The 27623-nt window shown below is 43.7% G+C and overlaps 1 protein-coding gene and 1 long non-coding RNA gene across 2 annotated transcripts in view; both read left to right on the top strand.

Moving 5' to 3' along the window:
- The first annotated feature begins 1613 nt into the window (after positions 1 to 1613).
- On the top strand, positions 1614 to 5379 carry LOC306649351. The gene is made up of 3 exons (XR_013760626.1): positions 1614 to 2304; positions 2337 to 2674; positions 3795 to 5379. It is a non-coding gene; the product is annotated as an uncharacterized lncRNA (long non-coding RNA).
- A 574-nt stretch (positions 5380 to 5953) lies between these two features.
- The window catches only part of CRCP (CGRP receptor component), a 37867-nt gene continuing 16197 nt past the window's right edge, over positions 5954 to 27623 (top strand). Inside the window, exons 1-4 of the mRNA XM_079120242.1 lie at positions 5954 to 6067; positions 16456 to 16492; positions 18308 to 18406; positions 24293 to 24387. Of these exons, the coding sequence (XP_078976368.1) occupies positions 6060 to 6067; positions 16456 to 16492; positions 18308 to 18406; positions 24293 to 24387 (239 nt within the window). The 5' untranslated portion in view covers positions 5954 to 6059. The remainder of the gene's footprint in view (positions 6068 to 16455; positions 16493 to 18307; positions 18407 to 24292; positions 24388 to 27623) is intronic.

Here is a 27623-nt window from a genome sequence, read left to right as displayed (position 1 = left end):
CTGACTTTTTGTTATGTCAATTTTTTGAATAGTTTCTTTTGTTTCAATTTCATTGATTTCAGCTCTGATTTTAATTATTTTCTGTCTTCTACTACTTTTGCTGTTATTCTGTTCTTCTTTTTCTAGGGCTTTGAGCTGTAATGTTAGGTCATTTAGTTGTTGACTTTTCATTATTTTCTGGAATGTGCTCCATGCAATGAATTTTCCTCTTAGTACTGCTTTCATAGTGTCCCAGAGATTTTGATATGTTGTATCATCATTCTCATTGACCTATAAGAATTTTTTCATCTCCTCCCTGATGTTTTTTGTTATCCATGTTTCATTCAATAGCATATTATTTAGTCTCCAAGTGTTGGAGTAATTTCCTTTTTTTATTTTGTCATTGATTTCTACTCTCAGTCCATTATGATCTGATAGAACACAAGGCAGTAGGCAGTATCTCTATTTGTTTGCATTTCCTAAGGGCTGCTTTGTGGCATAACATATGGTCTATTTTCGAGAAGGTTCCATGTGCTGCTGAGAAGAAAGTGAATCCGCTCATTGATGAATGGAATATTCTATATATGTCTATTAAGTCTAGATTATTGATTGTGTTATTGAGTTCTATGGTTTCTTTGGTTGGATTTTGTTTGGAAGATCTATCCAGTGGTGACAGCGGTGTGTTAAAGTCTCCCAGAATTATTGTGTTGTGGTCTATGTGATTCTTGAAATTGAGAAGGATTTGTTTGATGTACAGGGATGCACCATTGTTTGGGGCACAAATATTTACCATCGTTATGTCTTCCTGATTTATGGTTCCCTTAAGCAGTATGAAATGTCCTTCTTTATCCCTTCTGACTAACTTTGGCTTGAAGTCCACTTTATCTGATATAAGGATGGAAACCCCCGCTTTTTTACTGGGTCCATGTGCATGGTAGGTTTTTTCTCATCCTTTCACCTTTAGTCTGTGGATGTCTTTTTCTATGAGATGAGTCTCTTGCAGGCAGCCTATTGTTGGATCTTTCTTTTTAATCCATTCTGCCAGTCTATGTCTTTTGATTGATGAGTTTAGGCCATTAACATTCAGGGTTATTATTGAGAAATGATTTGTATTCCCAGTCATTTGGCTTATTTCTGGTTTTTAAGTTGGCTTGGTTTCTCCTTTGAGTGGTTTTTCTCTAAGGTAGTTCTTCCCTTTGCTGACCTCCATTGTTGTTTTTCACTTCCTCCTCATGGAATATTTTGTTGAGAACATTGTGTAGCACAGGCTTTCTATTTGTAAATTCTTTTAACTTTTGTTTATCATGGAAGGATTTTATTTCATCTTCAAATCTGAAGGTTAGTTTTGCTGGGTATAGGATTCTTGATTGGCAATCATGTTCTTTCAGAGCTTAAAATGTGTTGGTCCACGCCCTTCTAGCTTTTAGAGTCTGGGTTGAGAAGTCAGCTGCTATCTGTATCGGTCTCCCCCTATATTTAATCTGATGCTTTTCTCTTGCGGCCTTCAAAATCCTATCTTTATTTTGTTTGTTAGGCATTTTCATTATCATGTGCCTTGGTGTGGATCTGTTGTGATTCTGTGCATTTGGTGTTCTCTCATGGCTCTTCTACTGGTAAGGAAATGGAGAAGTTGAACCGACCTGCCCAAGACCACAAGGGAGTCAGGGAGCCAGACTCCACACCGCAGCCGGGACTTGCCTCAGTTGTTTTCTTGATTCCTGTGATGCAAACCATCTGCACGAAGCCATCGGGAGCTTGCTGATAAGCATTCTTTGTAGGTCCAAGTGGCAAGCACTGCTGAGGACTCTTCTCCTTGTTGGGAAGGCACCTGGGAAAGGCCCAGGGCACAAGCCTGCCACGTAGGCTGAAAGGAGCAGCCCCAGGGAGGACCAGTGAACTCCAGGAAAGAAGCCCCTCCCCAGTGCAGAGCGAGGGTCAGTCCTGGGTGGAACACCACGACTGTCAGCTGCTTGTCCCTCCCACTAGGCCCCTCAGGCTCCAGCAGCCAGGGAACAACCAAGCTCCAGGTGTCTTGGGCAATGGTGTCAGGCAGGAGGCTGTGACTTTGGGCCGGGAACAACTGCCAGCCCTGCTAGCAAGACAGCAGACACCCTTCAGAGTTCCCTGGTGGCCACCCAGGGTGCCAGGGTCCCACTGTGCTCAGGTGTGTATATGTGGGTGCACAGGACATCCAGAGAGCCTGGGAGGGGCACTCAGCCTCCCACAGAAAGGGCAGCAGTTTGCACCTGTGGACAGTGAGCAAGCTGGAGAGAGTTCATGTGGAAGGAAGCATTTGGGAATCCACGCTGGTGCCCAGGTGGGCAGGTTCCTAGGTAGGGAGGTGCCCAGGTGGGCAGGTACCCAGGCATTCAGGTGCCCAGATGGGCAGGTACTTAGGTAGTCAGGTACCCAGGTGGGCAGGTACCTAGGTAGGGAGGTGCCCAGGCAGGCAGGTACCCAGGTAGGCAGGTACCTGTATGGCAGGTACCCAGGTGGGCAGATGCCTATATGACCAGTACCCAGGTGGGCAGGTGCCTGGGTGGGCAGCACTTGAACATGACCCTCCTGAGTCACACCTGGCCTCTGAACTGGTTCCTCTCTCCCACAGGAGCTCCTTCCTCCCAACTCAGACACACCTGGAGGGGGACGCCTTGGGCTCCTCAGTCACACGCTCCCTGCTCCCAGGTCAGACCTGGTGAGTGTGGTTCCCAAGTCTAGAGCTGGTTCCTCCGCAGGCCAGGGCAGGCCAGGGCAGAGGTGTGGCTCCCACCTGTGACACCTGGCCATCACCACGCTGGGCGAGTGCTGACCCCAGAGGGCATCTTCAGGCTGCCTGGAGGCCCTCCTCCCCTTCATGGAGACTCAGGGCATGCACAAACCAGCCCAGCTGGGCTTGGGGGCGACGTTTTAATTGTTGACTTTAAAAGTAATTATTTAAGGATGCATTTGTAGCTTCAAATAACATGTTTATGAAAGTTTTAAATACAGAATGTACAAGATTAAATGTTAAAATCCACTTCTAATCATCTCCCAGACATAACTACTGTAAGGCCCCCAAAAAGGAAACCCCAACTCTGTCCCATGGATCGACGGCAACCCCAATCAACCGCAGGAGGCGTCACTTGATGCAAACCGCAAGAGGTGTTTATTCCAGCGCGCTGGGACCCAACTCATGACTCACGCAGGAGTCCAGGAGTCAAGTCCCTAGCAGAAAATCTTGTAGGTTTATAAAGGCAGAAACCACACATCGGGAGGGGTCGCACATGAAAAGGGGGAAAAGGGGGGAAAAAAAGGGAAAAATGGGGAACAAAGCTGCCAGGAAATTCCAAAGGGGGTCTGGGTTTGCTGATAACATACAACATGTTTCACAATGTTTTACAACAGGGTGTAGATTCTGGTCAATAGTTTCTGGTAATCCTACTGTTTGAGCACTATCTGGCTATCAGACTCAATTTACTCTTTTACTCTCTGTTTGGGGCTGTTTCCTGGAACAGCTTTAAGGGCTTTGTTCCCATTACTGGGAGGGAGACCTTAGGGAGTTGAGATAAAACAGACAGCTTAAAAAAATGTCCATTCTTTCACTACCAGTGAAATTTTTAACTTTTATTGGTACATAATTCACACACCATACAATTTACCCCCTTACAGTGTATGATTCATTGTTTTTAAGTATTTTCATAGGGTTGTGCAACCATCCCCAAAGCAGTTTTAGGGCATTTTATTTCCCCCAAAAGAAACTGTCCACTAAGGGTCAATCCCCTCTGGCCCCAGCCTCCTGTGTCTTTTACGACCACTCCTCTACTCTGTCTCTGCAGGCTTGCCTGTTGGACGAATGATATACAGAATCACTCAACATGGCCGGTCACCTGGCTTCTTTCGCTTAGAGTGATGTTTTTGAGGGTCATCTGTGTTGTGGCTTTTGACGGCACTTCATCCTCTTACTGACAAATAGTATCCCATTCTATGGAGCTGGCATTTTTTATCCAATCATCAGACATTACTTAATATGCCTCCTGTTGTTCCCATCACCTAGGGTTCAACCTCCCTGGGGCAAATTCCTGGATGAGTGACCTTGGGTAAATCACAGTCTTTCCAAGCCTGCCTCAGTTTCTCCAATCACAAAACATGCACAGTCCTGGAATCTACTCAGAGTGGGTCACTGGACACACCCGATTTACAGGCGCGGAAACTGAGGTCAGGGCTTAGTAATCCTCCCACCACGGCAACGCTCTTAAGGTGGTAGAGGTGAGGGATCAGAGGGTGGCTGGCTGTCCACCCAGGGCTTGCGCAGGTGAGGCCGGGTTCCACCCCAGCACTGCACAGGCCACCCAGCAGTAACTTGCAGGTGACCGTCCACCTGGCAGTTAACAGTTCCTAGCAAAAAGCACAGCCTGTGCATAGCAGAGGCTGGAACAGGGAGGCAGGAAGCACAGAAGCCCAGCAAGGCCTGGGGCACTGAGGGGCACACCCCTTCCACCCCCCAGATATCCCAAACACCAGAAGGGAGTGACAGACACTCAGGCCACCCCCCCACCCCACCCCAGCTCCTGGACCTAAGTCAGGTGGTCCCACTGAGAGGGACAGCAGTGGCTGACTCGGGAATTCCAGGAGGCAGGTGTGGGGGCCGCAGGGTCCAGCAGAGGCTGGGCCTAGTTCTCCTTTGCACAGAGTGTGCAGCAGTTCTTTGAACTTCAGACCCCGTGCAGGGAGGGGGCGAGGAGGTTTCTGAGGAGTTCACAGGTTCACAGACGGGTTCACAGGTTTTTCCTGCAAACCCGGCATTTATCAACAAAAAGGAAGCTAGAAACCACACCTTCTGCGGATTTTTGCTGATAGCTGATGTCCTGTGAGAAAACCTCTCTGATAAGAAGAGGAACTTACATGCCACAAATATGGTGGGGGTTTCTGCTTGATTATGTAAGGGTGTTCTGGATGGGGTCTCTGGCCTGCTTCACTACCTCCTACGTCCTGAGGCGTTTTGTTTTCTATGCATTCTTTTTCTTTTTGGTACCAGGGGGGATTGAACCCAGGGACGCTTAACCACTGCCCCCCATTCCCCGTCCTTTTTATTTTTAGGCAGGGGTCTCTCCAAGTTGGTGAGGCGGCTTTAAACGAGCGATCCTCCGGGGCTGAGCCGCTGGGACTTCAGGTGTGTGCCACCGTTTCCGGATTTTTTTTTTTTTTTCCGATTTTAAATGTTTTAAGGCATTGTGTCCCCCACATATAATACGGCGACTATCAAGCGCAGTGTCACTTCCTTTCCGTGTGCACACGTTCCACGTTCAAGTACTGAGAATACTCACTGATGTACTATTAACAGCTCGACTTTAAAAAACTGCCACAGGATTCGCTGCATACTTGGGCCCTTCCACAGTTTACATATATTACGATGTGGAACAGTGCTACCTCCCCACTGGGTTGCTTACTCAACTGCATGAGCTTATTTTTTAAATTCACGAACGGTAAAAAAAAAAAAAAAAAAAAAAAAAAAAAAAAAAAAAAAAAAGCAGAAAAAAAAGCGGCCTCCCGAGGCCGCGCAGCCACGAGCCCAGCCTTTTTCCTGGAAAGGGTCCCACGGCCGCTGCGGATCGCACGGGCGCAGCTTATCGTGCTCTGATGAAAACTAGACGGTGCGCACGAAGCCTGGCCACCGACGCTCAAGCGGCTGGAGGCGAAGAGCACAACCCTCCGGAGGCTCCAATCCGCGCGGAAGTCGGGGCTGCGTGCAGCGCGAGGCTCCAGCTCTACGTGCGGCGCGCGCTCCCGGTGCGCAGCGCGAGGCTCCAGCTCTACGTGCGGCGCGCGCTCCCGGCGTGCAGCGCGAGGCTCCAGCTCTACGTGCGGCGCGCGCTCCCGGTGCGCAGCGCGAGGCTCCAGCTCTACGTGCGGCGCGCGCTCCCGGTGCGCAGCGCGAGGCTCCAGCTCTCGCGCTCCCGGCGTGCAGCGCGGCCCTCCCGGCGTGCACCGCGCGCTCCCGCCCTGCACCGCGCGCTCCCGCCGTGCATTGCGGCGCGCGGACCCCGAGGCTCCTCAGCGCAGAGGCGGCGGCGCGGCGGGGGCTGCTGTGAGGCGGGGTCGACATGGAAGTGTAAGCCGCGCTGGGAGCCTGGCGGAGTGGGCAGCGCGGCGGCGTGCGGGACGCGGGGCTGCGGCGTCACCTTCCCCGGGCCCGCACGAGTGGGCGGGACGAGCCGCGAGCCCGGGACCGGGCGGCGTGCGGAGCTGCGGGCGCGGCGCGGGCCGCTCGGGCTCCCCGCGCGCTCGGCTTGGGCCTCGCCCGAGCTACGCCTGCAGCCCCGCTTCGTTTCTCTTCTTAGTTTCGTTTCTCTTTAGTTGTCGTGCCCTCTGCTTACGTGGTGCTGAGGCTCGAACCCAGGGCCTCGCGTGCCCGGCGAGCCACGACCCCAGCCCCACCTTTTTTGCACAGTGTGCACATGTGACTAAAATCCAGAGGTTCCTGAGTCAGTACCTTTGTCGCATGCAGCACGCTGCGATGTCATTTGCGCTCCTGCTGGTGAGATACCGACCCCCGGTTTCGTGACCCGCTAAAGAGGTATGATCTGTGACTTGGAAGACGCTGGTCTGTCGTCCCTCTGTGTCCAGGCCTAGGGACTTTCCGCAGATGCCGCAGAACCAGGGATGCGCGCTTCCGGTTTGCATGTGCACTTCCTCCCGTGTTCTTTAAATCATCTCCACCCAGTACATTTACTTGCTCTGGAAATAGTTGTATTGCTGAGGGAATGATGGCAAAAGTATGCAAGGCCAGTATGGACACATCTTTTTCCTTTTCCTAATATTTTTGGTCTGTAGTTGGTTTAATCCAAGGGTTCAGAACCTACTGATCAGGAGTTCTGACTGTATAATACTCTACTCTGATGTTATCATTATTAATTTCCCCCCTCTTCTGGAACATTTCCTACGAGCACACAAATTTGCTTTAATTTGCCCATTTTAAAATTCTCTTGCCCCCACATTCATGTCTACCTGTAGCTGTGTTTCTGTTCCCATCTGCTTTCTGCTTGGGGTATTGGAGATTTAACCCAGGGGTGCTTTATCACTGAGTATATCCCCAGACTTTTTTTTTTTGTACCAGGAATTGAACTCAAGGGCATGCAACCACTGAGCCACATTCCCAGCCCTATTTTGTATTTTTTATTTAGAAATAGGGACTCACTGAGTTGGTTAGAGCCTCACTATGGCTGAGGCTGGCTTTTGAAGTCACAATCCTGCGTCAGCCACCCAAGCCGCTGGGATTACAGGCCTGTGCCACCAGGCCTGGCCCCAGCCCTTTTTTTGTTTGTGTTTTAGTTTTTGAGACAGAGTCTTGCCAAGTTACTAAGGCCAGCCTCAAACTTGATCCTCCTGCCTTAGTTTTCTGAATCACTGGGATTATGGGTGTGTGCTCCTGCATCTAACTACAACAAAACTTCTTGAAAGTGTTATTTATTCCCTTATTCTCTCAACCTTTCTGTTGGACTTTGACTCTCACTGTCTACTAAAATGACTCCTGTGAAGATTATCTGAGTCCTCCATCTTGTTAGATCCAAAGATGGATCTTTCTGGCATCAACTTTCTTGATCACTCTGAAGTTGATAGGCAAACTAGAAACTACTTTGTGGCATCCACTCCTGGATTTCCTCGTGCATCAGGCTATTTCTCAGCATCCTTTCTTTTCTCCTCTTTCCTTACTTGCTGTCCAAATGTTGAGATAACTTAGGGCTTAGTCCTGGGACCCTCTCTCTCCCCACATTCTCTCTGTCGTTGTACTCATCCATATGCTAATGGTTCCCCAAAGTGTATTTCTGACTTTTATCATTGGTCTGATTGCTTAGATAAAAAAAAAAAAAAAAAAAAAAAAGGCCTCTTTTCCTACCCCTAACCATCAGCCAATCTGTTATCTACACTTTCGAATACATTTTGAATGCAGTTTCTTTCCACCATCTCCACTCAACTTTGGAGTTCCATCTCCTATGGTCTGGTTTAAGCAGTGGCTTTCTTGGCTTTCACCCTAGGCATCCCCTCCATTTTATTCTCCACATAACAACCAAAGTGATCTTAAACTTTAGCTGAACCAGGTCACTCCCTACATAAAATCTTTTGGTGACCCTCCATTGCACTTAGAGGAAGATACATCCCTTGCCGCCTTACCCCAACCTTATCTCTTGCCACTCTCTCCACCTCCACCGCCACCACACACTTGCTTCCTACTTGATAGTTTCTGTGCCCTTCCTAGTTCTTTCCTGCCTCAGCACCTTTGTGTTGCTCTTCTTTCTGACTGGTATCTTTTCTTCCTGCCCTTTTCCTTTATTCAGGTTGAATGTCCCTTTTCAAGGTTACCTTTCTTCTTCCTTCAATCCAAAATAAGTCTTTTTTGTCCCATAGCTCCTTGGTTCACTTTTACTTTAATTAGTTGTAAGTCATAAAAATAGATAGATATTTACTTCCTTAGTCTATGAGGCCAGGGACTAGTACCTGTTTAGCTAGTGCTTAGCACGGCATCTGCCACAGAGTAGGCATTCTTACTAAATGACAATTAAAAAGTTTCCTGACCAGGCAGGGCTGGGCGTGTAGCTCAGTGGTATTTCACCTGTGTGGCATGCACGAGGCCCTGGGTTTGATCTCCAGCACTGCAAAACAAGCAGACTTCTTGATCATTGTTAGGAAATGATGTCAGATACAAGGACATAAAATAGTTACAGCAAGTTTAAGAACTTTATGGGGACTGGAGTTGTGGCTCAGTGGTACAATGTTTGCCTGGCATGTGTAAGGAAGGCCCTGGGTTTGATACTCAGCACCACATATAAATAAATAAAAGATCCACTGACAACTTAAAAAAAAAAAAAAACAAAAAACGAATTTATGAGCAAACAATTTTTTTTTTTTTTTTTTTTTGGTACCACTGAGCAACATCCCAAGCCACCCCCTCCCTTTTTTTTTAAGTTGTGGATGGACCTTTATTTTATTTAATTTTTTAACTCCCCAACCTCCCCCAAGCCTCTTTAAAAAAAAAAAAAAACATTTAGAGACAGGGCCTTGCTGAGTTGCTTAAGGCCTCATTAAGTTGCTGCAGCTGGCTTTGAACTCATGATCCTTCTGCCTCAGCCTCCTGAGCTGCTGGGATTATGGGTGTGCGCCACTATGCCACATGAGCAAACAACTTGTTGACCATTGTTTAGAAATGATGTCCTCAGGTAAAATGACAAAAATAGGCACGACAAGATTAAGAACTGTGCTTTTTTTTTTTTTTTTTAAGGCTATGATTTCTTTGTTTTTAATTTTTTTCTTGTAGATGGACACAATGTTTTATTTATTTTTGTGTGGTGCTGAGGATCAAACCCAGTGCCTCACACGTGCTAGGCAAGTGCCGTACCACTAAGCCAAAACCCCAACCCCTCTTTTATTTATTTATTTATTTTTGTGGTGCTGGGAATTGAACCCAGGGCCTTGTGCATGCAAGGCAAGCACTCTACCAACTGAGCTACATCCCCAGCCCTCTTTTTTTTTTAATATATATATTTTTTAGTTGTAGATGAACACAATACCTTATTTATTTATTTATTTCTATGTGGTGCTGAGGATCGAACCCCAAGCCTCACACATGCTAGGCAAGCAGTCCACTGCTGAGGTGCAGCCACAGCCCAGGAACTGCTCTTTATGAGGCATTTACTGTTAAGCTGACTTTGTCTTGTGCCTTGGGATCATTTGTGTACCTGGAAAGCTCTTTGTTCCCTCTTGAACTTAATACACAGAGTTAAGAAAATGGATGCTGTTGTCCTTTGTGTTATGTTTTTAAGGTTACCTCAGGATTTCTTTCACTTTATAGCTAAAAATACTGAGACTCCGAAAGTTAGATAGTATGTATGTAATAATTCAGTAAAGGACTGGAAGGAGGAGGCTTGTTTGCTGACTGCAAAGATGCTGCTACAGCTTACATTTTTGATTGACTTTGAAGCTTGCATGGTTTTCTTGTACTAAAGTTTAGCTTTTTTGAGGGTCAGGGTGGTTACTGAGGATTGAACTCGGGGGCACTGCATCACTGAGCTACATTCTCAGCCCTGTTTTGTAGTTTATTTAGAGATGATCTTATTGAGTTGCTTAGCGCCTCACTATTGCTGAGGCTGACTTTGAAAACTCCTAGTTCTGCCTCAGCCTCCCAAGCTGCTGGGATTACACACACCTAGCAAAGTTTAGCTTTTGAGAACATGAATTAATAGCATAGGTTGAACGTAGAAATTGAGCAATTCTTTCGTCATTGCATTCGTAAGTTAACTGTGTGGCAATTAATCACTGTTTGTGTGGGCTTTTGTGTGTGTGCTTTTAAGGAAAGTCTGTCAGTAGATCATTTTGTACTGTTAGAGTTTGATTTTCCAAAGTAGTTGTTTACATTCATTAAATTGACTCAGCAAGGTAAGCAGATTTGTGAAACAGATTTTACAGGTTAAATTTCAAATAATTAATTCATTACTTAAGGAAACTAGCTAGTAGTATAGAGTCTTTAAAATTCACTTGGAATATATTCTTTAAGCACCTATAAATCAGTGGTAAGTCCTACAGAAGAATATCAGTTTTGTGTAGGTGGGCAGTTTCTGTAAGTCTGAGTGCATGTGAATGTATTATGTAATACCAAGTGTTAGCTGTGGAGAGACATTCCTGCTCTGCAGGGATCAGCGTTTTATAAGTGTATAATTGACAGTGTGCCAGATGACAGATTCTTGTAGCTCTAAAGGACTTGGATGAAAGTGTTTTATATTCTCAATTATAAATCATAGCAATGCCTTTTTTAACTTTATGAATTCTTTATTTTACATGTACATTTTCCTCAACTTTCTAGTTTGAAAAATTTCAGACCTGAGGAAATAATTGCAAGAAGTAGTGCCACAAAAACCTGTACACCCTTTTCCTAGAGTCCTGTGTTAACATTTTGATGTGGATGTTTGCTGTATTTCTTTTGTACATGTCCAAGCCATCTTTCCATACTATAAACTCATACACACACACCCCATACACAGTTTACTGGACCACCTGAGAGTTGTAGCCATCATGTCTTCCCACCCCTCGTTGAAAAGGGGCCTTGTCTTATGTAACCACAACACCACTACCACATGCAGAAAACTTAAGCACTGATAAAATTATCATTATTAAAACAGTGCATATTCACATTTCTTCTGTTATCTAATATCATTTTAGCTGAAGTTTTTTCCTCTGCTTCAGGATCTAGTTAAGAATTGTGCCTTTCATTTAGTTGGCATGTTTCTTTAATCTCCTTTACAACAGTTTCTTAGACTTTGTCTGCGACATTAGCCTTGTGACAGATAAGGTTGATATTCAAAGAATCTAGGCCGCTGTTTTGAAGAATGTTCCTCAGTTTGGAATTATCTGATTATATTCTCATGACTAGATTTAAATTAAACATGATTTTTGCAGAATTGCTTTAAGGGATGTGTCTTAGTGCATCATATCCTTATTATTGGTGCTGTTAAATTGTATAACTTGATTAAGTTGATGTCTGTCTAATCTCATACCCTGTTCCCAACAACCTGTCACTTAGTGATAGTTATATTAACTCCTTGAGGTTAAAAACTTACATTAAGGGCTGGGATTATAGCTCAATGGTGGAGCACTTGCCTCGAATGTGTGAGGCACTGGGTTCGATTCTCAGCACCACATATAAAAAAATAAAATAAAAGTCCATCAACAACTAAAAAAAAATTAAACAAAAAAAAAACTTACATTAGAAGAGTTTTCAAATATACAGCTCATTTAGACCTCTATAAGAGGTGGATATTGTATTCATTGGCCCTTTTTTTTTGGCTGGAGTAGGGAGATGCTGGGGAGTGAACCCAGGACTTTTTTGATATTAAGCCATGTTCTACCTTTGAGGTACCACCCAGCCCTCACTGACATTTTATTGAATAAAGGAAGGCCTCGAATATATTGTTATTTACTTACATAAATGGGTAAAATTTTATTTGTATGAAAGAAAATTAATGAATGCATCATCTTCTGCCAGCCAGAAGATGCAGTTTTTGTTTAAACATAGATTCACTGAAATGTATGTAAGAGGTCAGGGTGTAGCTCAGTGGTAGAACAGTTGCTTAGTATGTATGAGGCCCTGGGTTCAGTCTCTGTACTGCAAAAAATTAAATGTATGTGAAAGAGAATTTCCCTTCTTTTCATACATTCTAGAAAAGCAGATGATGATCTTTGGATTCTTGTATTAACCGTTCACTGAGTAGTGGCAGTAACTTGGAAAGGCCCAGGATGAATCTGTCAGGGGACGGAATATTTTCCATGACAGAGGAACAGGTTGTGATTTAGAAATGAGGTTGTAACACCAGCACCTGGGATGGATCCATTGATCCTTAAGAAAATTAACATTTGTACTTTTTCCCCTTTTTACTTTTCCTGGAAGGAATGTCTTAGTGCCTTGCTATCACAGGAACAGCACTCCTTTGAAAATATGGGGATTGTAATTCAATTTCTAGCAAAGATGGGAGGGAGCCTTGTGGCAGATTTCCTGATTAAGTAGACATGATTTGATTTATCATTTTCAATTTTAAATAAGCCATATCACATAATACTACTTATGTGATGTCCTTCCGGGTTGTGTTCTTTTTAAAAATGATATTGCTTGTGACTTGAGTCCAGTGAGATTTACCTGGGCAAAGCAGCACATTTGTGAAATGGCAGCCATTTGTTGAATTACTGCTAGTATTTGGCTAAGCTTTGTGTGCAGATGCCAATGCCCTCGGGCTTAGGTAAGTCCCTGTGATAAGAACCTGCCAGCTTTGCTGTATTTGTTGATTGGGGAAATCACCCAGCTGTTTGCCTCACTTTTAAAGTTTTAATCGTTATCATTTTCATCATGGAGCTCCTCTCCTATTTTAAAAACATATAGTAGTCCTGTTGCCCATTATGTCAAGTCCAAACTACCCAACCTGAATTTTTAGGATTCTGATTGCTGGTTTCCATTCATCTAATCCGGTCTCAGTTTTCACTATTCTGTATATGTCTTCCACTTTAGACATTGGTACTGTGTGACCTGAAACTAATTACTTAATCTCTGAGTCTCAGCATCATTTATAAAGTAGGGATCATACTAATAGCTCCTTTGTCATAGGAATTTTAGTGAGAATAAGGGTGATTATATCTTTTAAAACTAATAGTCTTTATTTATGGAGATCTTAGTAAGTACCAAGAACTGTACTAAACTTCTAAAATTTCTTGTCTTGTTTCATCATAGCAGTTTTATGAGGTAGAAAGAGGTGGTAGTGGTAGTGACCCAAGTCATAGTAATGATAGTAATATCATTTATTGAGCACTTACTGTTTTCAGATACTCTATATGTTTCAGTTTAATCCTGTGTATACTTGTATTTTATAGATGAGGAAATTTAAGGATAGCGAGATAAAATAACTCGCAGATTCACTTAGCTAATGCATGGTGAAGCTGGGTTTAGAATCCAGGCTGTCCTCCCAGATTCGGAATTTTCCTTTTTCTTATTTTAGTGGGGTACACTTATAAATTAACACACTAAAACTCACACACTTTATATGTGGCAGAGTTGGGGTGTGGACCCAAATCTGTCTGACTTCAAAATTGTGTTCTGAATTGGCATACGACACTGGCCAATTTAGGATTCTAAAAAACAGTATTCTGATGTGATATTGTAGAATAAATCAGTTATAATTTGGTATGTCGTGTTGCTGTGTTCAGTCACACATGAAAGACAGTAGTTGCACTGGTTGGTTCTCAGGGGCACCAGGCTTTTTTTTTTTTTTTTTTTAAATCTCCATCAGAAGCATTTATTTATAATTTAAAAGTATGTAAATATTATATTTGTGTATGTGTGTGTATGTATACACACATATTCATTCATATATATATGAATAAATGACAAGGTCCAACCATAGAGGATTAGTAAAATTAATCATGGCTCATTTTATAATGGTATCTTATAAATTCTTCAAAATGTTTTTTAGGGTATTTAATGACATAGGAAAATAATGTACTATTAAGTGAAACTGCACTGAATGCTTCTCCCAGTGACGTAACAATGTTAAGTGATATAATTCAAACAATTCTCTCCCCTGCTCTCAAAATGCCCTTTTCTGCCTTAAGTCATCTTTCCAGGCCTGCCCACTGAGATACTTCTCTGCCACTTTAATCTACTACGCTGCCCTTTTGTTGCTGGGCCTCCTCAATACAAATACAAACAATTCTCTGCTTATCTGTCCTTAGGACAGATAAAACACATTTTTATACTGTCTTAACCTTCTTAAAGGACTCCCCCCTCCCCCCAAATCCAGCAACTTCATCTCTGTTGCTCCAACCAGCTCTTAGGGCATTTGTTTTTCCAACCCCTACCTCCATCCCCCAAAGCCTTCCTTCTTTCCTGAACATGATGAGCACTCAAATACTTCTTGAATGAATGATCTAAAAATATAAACCAATTCTGAAAAAGGAAATCAAATTACTATATTCAACTTAAGCTGGATTACAAGTGGTTTTCATTTTCTTCTCCTCACTATCTTATTTCATCCATATTTCAAATGCATATCATATATAGTTTCATAGTAAGGAGAGAATAAACAAAACCATACTTCCTTTTTCATTTTAACTAGCTGCTAGGTCTAGATTAGAAATATGGCTGCTTGACCTGGAATAACAAATAAAATTCAGTTTTTTAAGAACTATGCTTGCTGGGCATGGTGGCACATGCCTATAACCCCAGCTACTTGGGATTCTGGTTGAGGCAACTGAATCACAAATTTGATGTCAGTCTGGACAACTCAGTGAAACCCTGTCTCAAATTTTTTTAAAAAGGGAGGGAAATGGGCTCAGAACTGGTAGAGTCCCCCATGGGTTCAATCCCCAGTACAGGAGGGTGGAGGGGAGAACAAAAAACTAGTAGTTTTGGTCTCAACGAGTAGTCATTCAATAAGCAGTTCTTTTTCTTGTAACTAAAGATTAACACAACACAAAACATGTCTCAAAACCAATCAGCCATTTTGTCTGTCTTCTCAATTTACAGACTGTCTCATAATACAAATGTGTCCAGAAGGCTTGCAAGAGGATTTCACAAGGGTGGTTGTATTCTTCTCTTACTAATGGCCAGCCTGATGCATAGCATGTTTGGCTCCAAACAACTCTGCTGACTTTCCCTGCAACATCTTCATGGCTCGCCAATAGATTTGTCCACAATTCTCAGGTCTACCAAGTGGATGGCTCAATTCTTCTTTGATGTAGTCCATCCAAAGATCAGAATCTACAGATCCAAACTCTCAAAGCTCTCTCATAATATTCTCTTAAGTTCGTCATCTTGCAGGATTCTTGCTCCTTTTCAAACTGGATCATTTTCCTGAAAAAATCTACTGAAAATGGCCGGCTTTCCTGTAAACTTTTAAACACAGTTCTGGCCTTTTTGTTGCCACCACTTCGATAAGCCCAATCCAGGTATTTATCCTTCAGAGTTACTGAGCTGGTACCTGTGATAGTTAAAATAGCTTTCTTAAAGATTGCTTCTGTGTCTTCATGGCTTTGGGCACCTTCACTCCACTCTGCCCAAGAAATCCACAAGGGCAGACAAACCTGGGGTTTTAGGTGCACAAAGGCTTCTTCAAAAAACATGGTTATGTCAGGGCTCTTTGAGGCAATCAGCACCTGCAGCTTCATCTGCCACATTGTCACAGAGTCCTTGAACAATTCAATCCCAGCTTCTGCTACCTCCAGCCAATAGTACAATCAGCTGGGGAACCAGGCTTTTTTTTAAAGAATTTTTTTTTAGTTGTCAATGGGTCTTTTAATTAATTTATTTATATGCAGTACTGAGGATCGAACTCAGGACCTCACACATGCCAGGCATGTGCTCTCCCACTGAGCCACAACTCCAGCCCTACACCAGTCTTTTAACCACTGCCTGTCATAGAAACTTTTGAGTTGACAGAAGATGAATACAATGACGTTTTGTGGGTGTTTCACAGGATTCCTGCCATTGCTGGAATTCCTGGTGGGTGTCAGGACACTGTTTTCTGTTGGTGAATGGGAAATGGTGGTCTCGGGAAGGGGCCCTGGGTTCAGGGGCGAGCAGCACTTGGTTTCTCCAGGTATTTCTGGCACCCTCACTGACCCTCCCTCCTCTATGATTTTGCCCCCTTGTTCTTCCTGTAGTTGACTTCTCCCTGGTGTCTGACTGCCTTAACTTCCCAAGTGTTGAATTCCAGCCTACATGGATTTGGAATAAGCGTCGTGTGTTAGTCTCCTGCCTGACCATGGTGTGTGATGTGCTGTGGCTATAAAAAGGAGAATCTGCTGTGAACTTGTCCACAGCCTGCTAAGCCATGTAGGACTCGGCGCATTTCTTAGTCTTAGGTTCCTGAACTAGATGACTGACTCCTGGAAGTGGAATCGTTTCACAGACTTGATGCTCAGAAGGGCTGTGAGCCCAGACTGATGCTGGCTTCTTTTCTCTTGCAGGAAGGATGCAAGCTCTGCACTGCTCAGTAACTACGAGGTAAATAGTCCTGCAGCCGATCACTCTCTGTCCTTCCTGACTGCTCGCCCTTCCGTGTAAGGATTGTTGAATTAGTTCTGGTTAGAAACCACTGAATTCATTTGGATTTCCCACTTTAAGACAGGACAGATGGCACCATCTGGTGGACCTTGGAATACTCTAAGCTTGGTGCTTCAGGGAGGCAGGGAAGACTTTGGTTTATAATAGGTGCCCTTCCCTAAGTCCCAGAGATTGTAGGTCATCTTTTGGGATGCCCTCAGGGAACATAAGGTTCTGTCCTAGAGCCATTTCTGAGTGTGTACACAAGTTTCCTAGTAAAATATTTATGCCTTAATTATCATCGTTTACTTTTAACATACTTATGTTATTTTGATCCTCAATAGTCACAAAGGTATTAATGACTTCATTTTGAAAGTGAGAGTTCAGTCGGCTCACCATTATGAATAATTTAGTAGGAATTAACAGGTTTATAATTTGGGGGCTTGAAGGTAGGACTGTTGGTGAAAGTGAGGAAAGGGAAATATAACAGTATTTCCTGTTTTGCTTGGAACTAGGTTGGCACTAGCAAAACCATCTGATGGGTTAGTGCCAGGCATAGAAAGAACCACATGCCCACTGTTGATTTTTCTTCATGTCTATCAGAGGTCAGATTCCTGAGGGTGTGGAGGAAGTGTGGGTCTCTGGCCTGTGATTGTTGTGTATGCAGAGTAAATGCAACTGGTCTTACTGCTCTTAAAGGTTCATCTTGAATAGTTGCTGCTTATGACAGGAATGCAGTACAATTAGGCCCAGCCGTTGACTCTTAGGACCCTCTTTGTCCAGCTTGGACTTGGCTTGGTGTTTGGGTTTTTGTCTGTTGGGGGAACACTGCATTCATTCATTGGGTCTCATGCCACTCTTTCTGAAAGGACCAGCTGGTAGGGAGGTTAGCATTGTACCTAGTAATGATCTGTGAGCCTATATTACCTTCACCTCTCTGGTGAAATCTCAAACAGGAAGGAGAGACAACTCGCCCCCACTCCATTACTGAGTCATACATTTTTTTCCTTGTGGGAAAAGTTTACTTCTAAACATCTATAGAATATTTTCCTTTATTTTTATTTATTTGTTAAGGGATGATGGGACTGAACCCAGGGCCTCATGCATGCTAGGCAAGTTCCCTGTCACTGAATGCTCAACCCCTCCTTTATTTATATATTTATCTATTTTTTATTTGTTTTCGGTGCTGGGGATTGAACCCAGGGCCTTGTGCTTGCAAGGCAAATACTCTACCAACTGAGCTATATCCCCAGCCCCCCTCCTTTATTTTTTAAAAATAACTGTTATCATTCACCTCAGAATTTTTCTTTTTTCCCTTTCTCTTGTTTTGGTATCAGGGATTGAACTCAGGGCCTTGCACATGCTAGACAAGTGCCCTTCCACTGAGCTACCTCCCCAATCATAATTTTTTTTCTTACAGGAAGAAATTATACTAGATGTACATATTAGGCAGGCTCCCTTTTAAAAAATATTTATTTTAGGAAAATTTACTCTGGAATAGTGATTATGGCTTTGACTATTCAGAGATTGGTGATATAGTGTATATTGATAGGAAACATGAAATATTTTAAGTAAACTAATGTATTTATTCAGTTTAGATAAAAGAACACTTAAAAATGTCACCTGCTTTTGAAATTCATTTGCTCTAAACCAAGAGTGAGAGGCTGGTTTATGGGAAGAAAGGAGGTATTAGACTTTCTAATTTCCCTTCAAGATCTTATAATAGGAATATTTCTCAGATTTACTCACAGGAATCTTTTGCGTATCTCTTCGTAGGTGTTCCAGTTACTAACTGATCTGAAAGAGCAGCGCAAAGAAAGTGGGAAGAATAAGCACAGCTCTGGGCAGCAGAACCTGAACACCATCACCTACGAGGTGAGCCTGGCTTCTGAGGCTGCCTAAGCCACTGTCAGGGGAGGTCGGTGTGCCGTGCTGACGACTGCCCTCTTCCAGGATTTGAGTGGTTAGCCAGTAGCTCAGGTTCTCTTGTGTTTACAGAAGTGAGAGAGGTTAGTCAAGCACATGAAGAGGAGGAGTGTGGAAGACTGCATTCACTTCTAAATACAGGTGCACCTTTGGGGCTCTCCCCCCGAACCACCCTCAGAGTCAATGGTTTCCTGGGACTGGAGAACTCCCTGAAAGCTATCATTCATAGTTACTCTGTATTTCAGGGAAAGGGTATAGATGAAAATTGATCAAAGGGCTGGGGATGCAGGTGTGGCAGAGCATGGACTTAGCATGTGTGAGGCCCTGAGTTTGGTTCCCAGCACTGCATTTAAAAAATCTGTTATTTAGTGGGGAATGTGTCATATGCCTGAAATTCCAGCTACTTGGGAGGCTGAGGCAGAAGGATTGCAAGTTTGAGGCCAGCCAGGACATCTTATGGAGATCCTATCTCAAAATTTAAAAAAAATTTAAAAGGCTGGGGATGTAGCTCAGTGGTAAAACACCTCTGGTTCAGTTTGCAATACTAGAAGGAAAAAAAAATTTAGCCGAGAAAAGATAATGGGAGCAGAGTCCAGAGACACAGAATTTCCATATTCCTATACCTTGGTATTAGGACATGTCACTCCAGAAATCAGTATGTAGCAATGTGCCCAGAATATTGCCAACCAGGGAATCTCAGGTGAACCTTGAAGTCCACAGTTGCTGCAAGCAGCCAGCGTCTACCCTAAAGCTGTAGAGACTAGACCAACCTCTGTCCTAAGTCACTTAGTTAAGAGTATCCACTGTGCAAGCCTGGTCTGATGGTACATGCCTGTAATTCCAGCAACTAAGGCAAGAGGATCACAGGTTGAGGTCAGTCTCAGCAACTTAGGGAGACCCTATCTCGGTGGTAGAGCTCCCCTGGATTCACTCCTTAGTAAAACACACGCACACACGACTATGCACTGTGAACCACAGGTCCAGGCACGGGTACTCCCATTAGGTGTAGCATTCCAAGGCCTCAAGATTCCTTTCTGGAACTCCGGATCAAAGTCCCAAACTTTTCTTTGGGCAAAGCCAACTTCTTTATTACACACAAAAGTGATGTGTTTTATTGTAGAAAGCTTAGTGCCAGAGCATAGAGCAGAAACAGTTCATCATCATACTGCCTAGCTGAAGGTTTGCTGTGTTCTCTCCCAACCTGTGTTTTGTCCTTGGTCTTACCTAATTCATCCCTTCAGAGACATCACTAAGTTTCATTCGAGTTGTCCTCATTTTCCAGGAAGAGAGAGTGCTGAGCACCCTCCTCCTCACTCCTCCCGGCTGGTCCTGCCTGCTTAGTCACTTGTTTAAACTCTGACATTCCCTTGTTTGTTCACGTTCTTTCACGCATAGTCCTCTCTTTCCTAGAAGATGATAGCTGTTAGTTTTGTGACCACATTTCAAACTATCCAATCTCCTGCTCTGTGTACTTATATGAGTGTAAACTTGCTGCCATTCTCTTCTTCCTAACATAGGAAAGTTATGGTAGTGAATGTTTTCAGGCTTGTTATACTTGATAATATGCATTGCTAGTGTTTTTTGTTTTGTTTTGTTTTGTTTTGCTTTGCACTGGGGATTGAACCCAGGGGAGCTTAACCACTGAGCCACATGCCCAACCCTTCTTTATATTTTATTTAGAGGCAGGGGCTTGCTAACTTGCTGAACCTAGCTTCGAACTTGCACTTCTCCTGCCTCAGCCTCTGGAGCCACTGGGCTTACAGGCATGCACCGCCATGCCTGGCTTATTTCTAGTGTTTTTCATGTGAATGACAACTTCTCTGAATACAAAATTTTGGGGTTTTGTTGGTGATAAGAGAAAAATTTGAAGACGTCCTTAATTCAGTTGCGAGGGTTGGGGGATAGAATGGGCAGAGAGGGGGTTGGCCAGTGGTTGGCAGGTAGGGCCAGCACACTTGAAAGCAGATTGAAACCTTAACCCCGACACCCTCCCCCCACCTGGGCCCCACATACTGTTTTCAGTGCCCTCCATCCAGAAGCAGCAGCTATTCCCAACACTTCCCCACCTCTCATTTATAGCCAGTGTGATGTCAATGCAAATAGCCATGTTTTTTTTTTTTGGTGTTGGGGATTGAACCCAGGGGCACTCGACCACTGAGCCACATCCCCAGCACTATTTTGTATTTTATTTAAAGACAGGGTCTCACTGAGTTGCTTCGTGCCTTGCTTTTGCTGAGGTCTGCTTTGAACTCTCTATCCTCCTGCCTCAGCCTCCTGAACCGCTGGAATTACAGGTGTGCACCACTGTGCCAGCTGCTTTCTCATTTTTGTCATAAGAAATATTCTTAGGGTGGCAGGTATACATAGATCAGTGATGGAGCACATGCTTAGCACAAAGGAGACCCTGGGTTGATCCCCAGCCCTAAAACAAAGTAATAGTAACTGCCCTTGGCTCTGATCTGCTGAATATTTCTAACTGCTAACTAGTTCTGCTGCTGAGGTAGTAGTGGGAACTTGTCCCAGGACCTGGTCTTTTTTGGGAGAGCATCTATAATAGCTCAGTAAGCTCTTTTCTTTCAGAGCTTCCTGGGTCCCAAGAGTTTTGGTTTAACATAGGTTTTGTGTTGTCTATGAGTGTCTGTTGTTAGGGAGGAGTCTAAGACCAATGTGATTTTTATACTTTTGAGAGATTCTTGGACACTTAAGGCTCCTGTTTATTTCCAGGTTTGAAATTCCTCTAAATTGTGTCAAAGTGGAGTTCCCTCTTTTAAAAAAAAAAAAAAAAAAAGCCAAAACTTTTTTTTATTTTAAAAATATTATTTCATAACTGAAATAATTTTTCAGAAGAGTTGCAGAGACAATACTGGAGTTCCCATAGACCTTTCCCCTAGTTTTCTCCAACATTAACATCTTGTATAACCAGGGTACTGTTATCATAGCAGTAACAGTTAACATTGGCACATACTATTAAACTAAGACTTTTATTTTTAACTCCCCAGTTTTTCCACTATTGTCTTTCTTCTGTTCCAGGTTCTAATTCAGGATACCATTTTGTATTGGTAAAAGAAAAATCCTGAGATAACCACAATTTAATTACAAGGATGGAGGGTGGAAGAGAGCAGAGACAGGGAAATTCACCAGTTAACAGCTTTGGAGATCCAGTTCATGCTCCTAAAGGAATGTGGAATCTGTACTCAAATCCCATTCTGGCCGTGCAGGGCCCTGTGCCCTGTCTTGGTGAACTTCTGGACTCCTAGCCCCAACCAATCCAGCAGCAGTGGCTCTCGTTATGGCTGCCCTCCTGTTCAGAGCTTTTCTGATTTGATACTCTGCCTTTCTTACTCTGAAGCCAGTGTAGGTTCACTGTAAACATCTTATGCATTCCTTCCCTAAATTTTTGTCATTAAAAAATAGTCTAAGCTTCAGATCTAGTGGACATGTTTTCCGCTTCTGTCTGCTTTGCTGCTGGTTGTTGTAGAAATGTGTCCCAGAACAGTCCCTTTTTTTGCCTGGCATCTGGAACAGCTCTATAAGCCCTGCCTTTTCAGAGATCCTTCAGTCTCCAGAGTTAACAGTATTTAGTTAATATGTCTTACTAACATTCTCCAATCTGAGAGAGTTCTTTATTTTCCATAATCTTGGTACTTCTGAAGAGCACTGGTCAGGTATTTTATAGAATGTTCCTTGATTGGACTGGTGTTATTTCATGACTAAATTAAGTTAATGGCTCTTGAGGGAAGACACTGCAGAGGTGATGTGCCCTGCTCATTGTGTGATACCGGGGTGCGTGGTACAGTATGTTTTTTTTCTGACAACGTTAACATTGGTCTCTTGGTAAAGATGGTGTCAGCCTGGTTTCTCCACTATAAAATAATTCTTTCTCCATTTCCATATTCTCTTAGGAAGGAGGGTCTGTCTCCCATCTTCAAGGAAAAGGGAATTAAACATCCTCTCTTGAAGACAGGCATAAAAGAATTGGGGATGTGTTAGCAGCCACAGCATTAGTACACATTTGGGGGAATTGCTTTGAGGTTGTGCTGATGTCTACCCGATCCTTGAGCTTTTGACATTAGCTTAGCATTCATTGGGGGTCTTTCCTGCAGTGATTATCACTATGGTACAATTGTCTAATGGTGATTTTTTTCCTTCTCTTTTTTTTCCTGTAAGGAAGAGTTATCCCTTATTTATTTATTCAATCACATATATCCTGTGGTAGTGAGAAATATATATTTGGTCTTCATCTCCATTTCCTGGCGTATAACTCCTAAAATCCTTGGACCCTCTGAAGATTATTTTTATATGCTAATGAGTTGACTGATGGCTGTGTCCTCTAGGTGGCTTAAGAATGGGGCTGGTCACCAGGAAGCCCAAGACAGGATTAGGGGTCTGGGACTTTCAGCCCACACCTGCTCTGGGGATGGGAGAAGAGCTGAAGGGTAGTTGATGACCAATGGCTAGTGTGTTCATCAATCATGCCTCTGTAATGAAGCATCTATAAAATCCCAGAAGGATGGGATCTGGAGATTCCAGAAGCTGAATGCAGGTTCCTGGAGGGGAGTGCCATGGAGAGCTCCATGCCACTTCTCTTGTACGTTCCTCTGTGCAGTTTTTCATGTGTATCTTTTGTCTTTTTTAATAAACTAAACGTTAAGTGTTTCTTGGGTTCTGTGAGCCAACCTAGCAAATTAATGGGACCCACGGATGGGGTTGTGGCAACCTGGATTTCAGGTCAGAATGTCAGAAGCACAGGTAAAACAACCTTGGGTTTATGAATGGGTGAGCAGGGAAAAGAAAAGGAAGTGCAACTGAAAACCACAGGGAGCCTTACCGTACAGAGAGGTGCCTGGAAGATGGGGCTCCATATGTGCAGCCATGGTCACCTCCCCATAAGAAAAACTGTTGTTTCAAGATCTTGTCACATCCTGTCAAGTGGTCTGGACCCTCCCTTGTCTCAACCCCCAATCATCTTGGCAACCCTCACAAAGAAAGCTTGCTGAGGGCTTTTCAAAGGGTAATAAGCCAAAGTGGTCAGGAAATTGAGGCAAAAGCAGGGGAACTTGTTTTCCTTAAAATCTCCACCTCTGAGCACCATACCAATCTCTCTTGGAGGCGGTCCATGCAGTTCCTTGCTGTCAGTCAACAGCAAAGTAGAGGACCTAGGCGGGGCTCTCTGGAAACTCACAACACTGGAGGGCAGGAAGACATTCTGTCCCTCTCCTCTCTGAGAGCATCCACTCTCCCGCTCCTAACAAACTCATACCTGTTACCTGGAAAACAACAACAAAGCTGTCTGGGGCTTGGGGAGACTGCCGGTAGGACCGAGCCCTCAGCCTGTGGGGTTTGAGGCTTACTCCAGCAGGCTGCATCAGAATGTTGAATGAGGGGACACCCAGGGAGTCTGCTGATGTAGCCTTGCTTACTTGGTAGTGGAAAAACCATCCATACCTGGTGTCCGAAGTGCAGGAGAAACTGAATTTGAGGGTATTTTCCTGTACAATCCATATAGTCTTGTAGCTTTTTTATTCTTTTGGCTCCCTCTTTTTAAAACTTTTTTTTTTTTTTTTTTGGTCTGAAATATAATTGTCAAATTGAGTTTTTGGAGTTTTTTTCTTTTCAAAAATTGGAGGAGTTTTTATTTTGAAAATTTCTCCTCCTTTTCTAGCAAATATACCCACCCCATCCCAGGGCTTCCTATCATATGAAGTTTGGTTCTCCTGAAAGCATTAAGTTCATAGAAGATTCTTAAAACAAAATGTCAGACTACTACGTTTCAGCCACTGCTTCCTCTTTCCTTACTCAGGTTTCTTTTTTTGTGCTCCCCTGCTTTTCTTGTAGACATTAAAATACATATCAAAAACACCGTGCAGACACCAGAGTCCTGAAATCGTCAGAGAATTTCTTACAGCAATGAAAAGCCACAAGCTGACCAAGTAAGTGAAGACCGCTGTAAGTGGAGGAGAGCGGCCCAAGATGAACCTGAGGGCTTGCCAGGGCCGCCCTTAGCGGCTGCATGTTTGTATTCAGCTGGCTGCGGAGTCATGTGATAGGATAGCTGAGGACCTTCAGGTCCTTCTGGAGCGGGGACGGAGCTTCATGTTTGTCTCAAAGTCCTTCCTTGGGACCCAGTTCATGTGGCCTAACCCCTTCAACCCCCAGCGCTCAGGCGGGATTGGATTAAAGTCATTGACACTTGTGTTGGTGCGAGGCAAAAGTGGCTTGATACTGCTCTTGACGTGCCAGTTACTTTCGGTCTTTAAGCTTATAAAAATTAACATCATTGTAAATCAAGTTTGCATGAGGAAAAACTACCTAAGTCTCCTCCTCCACCCCAGCAGTAGTTTTTATCAGTGAAGACTGGGAAGGTTTAACCTGCCGAGCCCACATCTTCAAGGGCTTGTCTGCCAGGGAAGGCTCCCTGTGGTCTTCCGTCGTCCTTCACTGTCTTCTTTCTGCTCACCCATTCATGGCTGCCTAGCTGCCCATATGGGGGAGGGCCCTTAAGGACTTGGGTCTCTGGATTCTTTTGGAGTATTTGGGCCCTGATTGCTTCCTGCTGAGAAAGTAAAGTTGGGGGGGAGTGACCTTGAAGTCTTGCCCTCTATCAGAGGCCAGTGGCAGTCTGGGGTTCCATGTGGTGATGGGCATATAACTGGATAAGGTGCACATGGGGCGGGGATCATGCTAGGACAATAATAAGCAAGGCAGCAAAGCACTGTTTTCTGTAAACAGTTAGCACAGAAGCAATCATTGTTACAGCCAGTCCCTGAAAACCATGAAGACAACAGCTCATTTAAGCTTAGGGTGGGGTCCAGCCATACCATCGATTTTAATACCAGGAGCTTTTGTTGTATCATTCAGGGTGATGGATGGTGCTCTTCTGGAGGGACAATGTGGTGGCGTTTCAGGTGTCCATTTGGTACACAACCAGTAAACTAAGTACGCTCCTTACCTGCCCTCTCTCCTCAAAAAGAACTCTGAAAACAAACATCTTCCATGTGTGTTTGTGATTTTATTTTTGATTATGGTAAAATACACATAACACTTTATTTTTAAGTATGATATTGATAAGCATTGTACAGCCAATATCCAGAAATTTTTTTATCTTCTAAAACTGAAATTCTGTATGTCTTAAACAGCTCCCCTTTGCTCCTCCCTTGGCCCTGGCAACCTTCATTCTGCTTTCTATTTCTGCGAGTTTGACTCCTTCATACAAGTAGAATCATATAGTATTTGTCTTTTTAAAAAACATGAGTATTGTTTAATCTTCCTTGTATTTTTCACTATTTTAGCTGTTTTTAAGTGGGTGTTCAGTGGCATTCAATGTGTTCACACTGTAGTCTTTACTGCCATCCATCCACAGAAGTTTCCATGCTTCACAACTGAAACTGCCTGTCAAACAGCACCCCTTCCCTCCTAGCCCCTGGCAGCTGTCATCCTGCTCTGTCTCTGAACTGAGACTCGTGAGTTCCTCGCAGGGTGTACTTGCACAGTGCTCGTCCTTGTGCCTGGCCTGTTCAGCTTCATGCCTCAGGAGGCATTGTGTTGCAGCTGATGTGATTTCTTTCCTCTTCGAGGCTGAGTGATGTTCCATGTTATATATAAACCATATTTTGTTTCTTCAACATCCAGTGATGTATGCTTGTATTTCTTTCAGCTTTTGTGTATTATGAATAATGCTCTCAGGAATGTGGGTATACATTTAGCTCCTTAAGACCCTGCTTTCAAGCCCGGTGCAGTGGTGCGTGCCTGTGATCCCAGTGGCTCCGGAGGCTGAGGCAGGAGGGTTGCAAGTTAGTGAGCCCCTAAGCAACTGAGCAAGACCCTGACTTTTAAATAAAATATAAAAAAGGGGCTGGGGCGTGGGCTCAGTGGTTAAGCACCCTTGGGTTCAATTAAAAACAGAAGTCCTGCTTTCAGTTATTTGGGATATATATCCAGAAGTATAATCGATTAATCATATGCTAACCCCATATTTATTTATTGGTGCTGGGGATTGAGCTGTGCCCTCAGTCCTATCTGTTTGTTTGTTTTTGAGATAGGGTCTTGTTAAGTTGCTGAGTGTTTTGCTAAGCTGTGATCCTCCTGCCTCAGCCTCCCTAGAGGCTGGGATTACAGGCATGTGCCACTGGATGGAGCTCTTTTTTTTTTTATTTTTTTGCTCTAGGAATTGAACTCAGGCACTCAAGCACTGAGCCACATCCTCATTTCTGTTTTGTATTTTATTTAGAGACAGTGTCTCACTGAGTTGCTTAGCACCTCGATATTGCTGAGGCTGGCTTTGAACTCATGATCATCCTGCCTCAGCCTCCTGAGCTGCTGGGATTATAGGCGTGGCTACGCAACTCATTTTTTAAAATTCTTGAACCACTGTGCTGTTTTCCTAATAGCTGTGCCATTTTACCTCCCCACTAGCAGCAAGCGAGAGTCCCAGTCTCTCCACATCTTTGCCAATACTTGTTATTGTGTTATTGTGTGTGTGTTATTGTGTGTGTGCATGCAGATGTGTGTACCATCTAATAGGCGTGAAGTAGTATCTCATGATGTTTTTATTTTGTATGCTTGTGAGGCAAGCACTCTACCAACTGAGCTATATCCCAACTGTGAAGTGGTTTTGATAACTGAATTTCCTTACTAGTTATAGGTCTGTTCTGATTTTCACTTTCTTTGTGATTCATGCTTCTGTGTCTCTAGAACCTAATGTATGTATTTTTTAGGTAAGATCACTTACTTCCTACCCAAAGGTTTTTTTTGTTTTGTGTTTTGCTTTTTTGTGGTTCCCACTGTCAAACCCAGAGACTGCTTGCTGCACAAGCACCCTGCCTCTGAGCTGCGCCCAGCCTCCCCAAGCCATTCTTGTTCTTTGTAGTGAAGAAAAGAACTACCAGAGATAACCCTCATTAGCAGAAGTATCCGATTGAACTAGGGAAAAGACGTCTCTGCCTCACAATGACAAAGACTTCCATTTATTGAGCTCTTTTAGTGCTCCTTGCATGTGACATTTTCATTTCGTTTTCAGTCTCATAGCGTATAATGGATGTTCTAGACTCTTGCAGATGGAGATAGCCATTTGAGTTCATTAACAGGTTTCTAGTTAGCTTTGTTCTTTCTAGGTATCTTTGCTTTTGGTTTCTGAATGGGTCACACTGTTATGATGAAGACATGAATC

The sequence above is a fragment of the Sciurus vulgaris genome (assembly GCF_902686455.1).
Source record: "Sciurus vulgaris genome assembly, chromosome: 18".
Classification (NCBI taxonomy): Eukaryota; Metazoa; Chordata; class Mammalia; order Rodentia; family Sciuridae; genus Sciurus; species Sciurus vulgaris.
The sequence above is the reverse complement of the archived record's forward strand: the minus strand, read 5'-3'. Positions and strand labels throughout refer to the sequence as shown.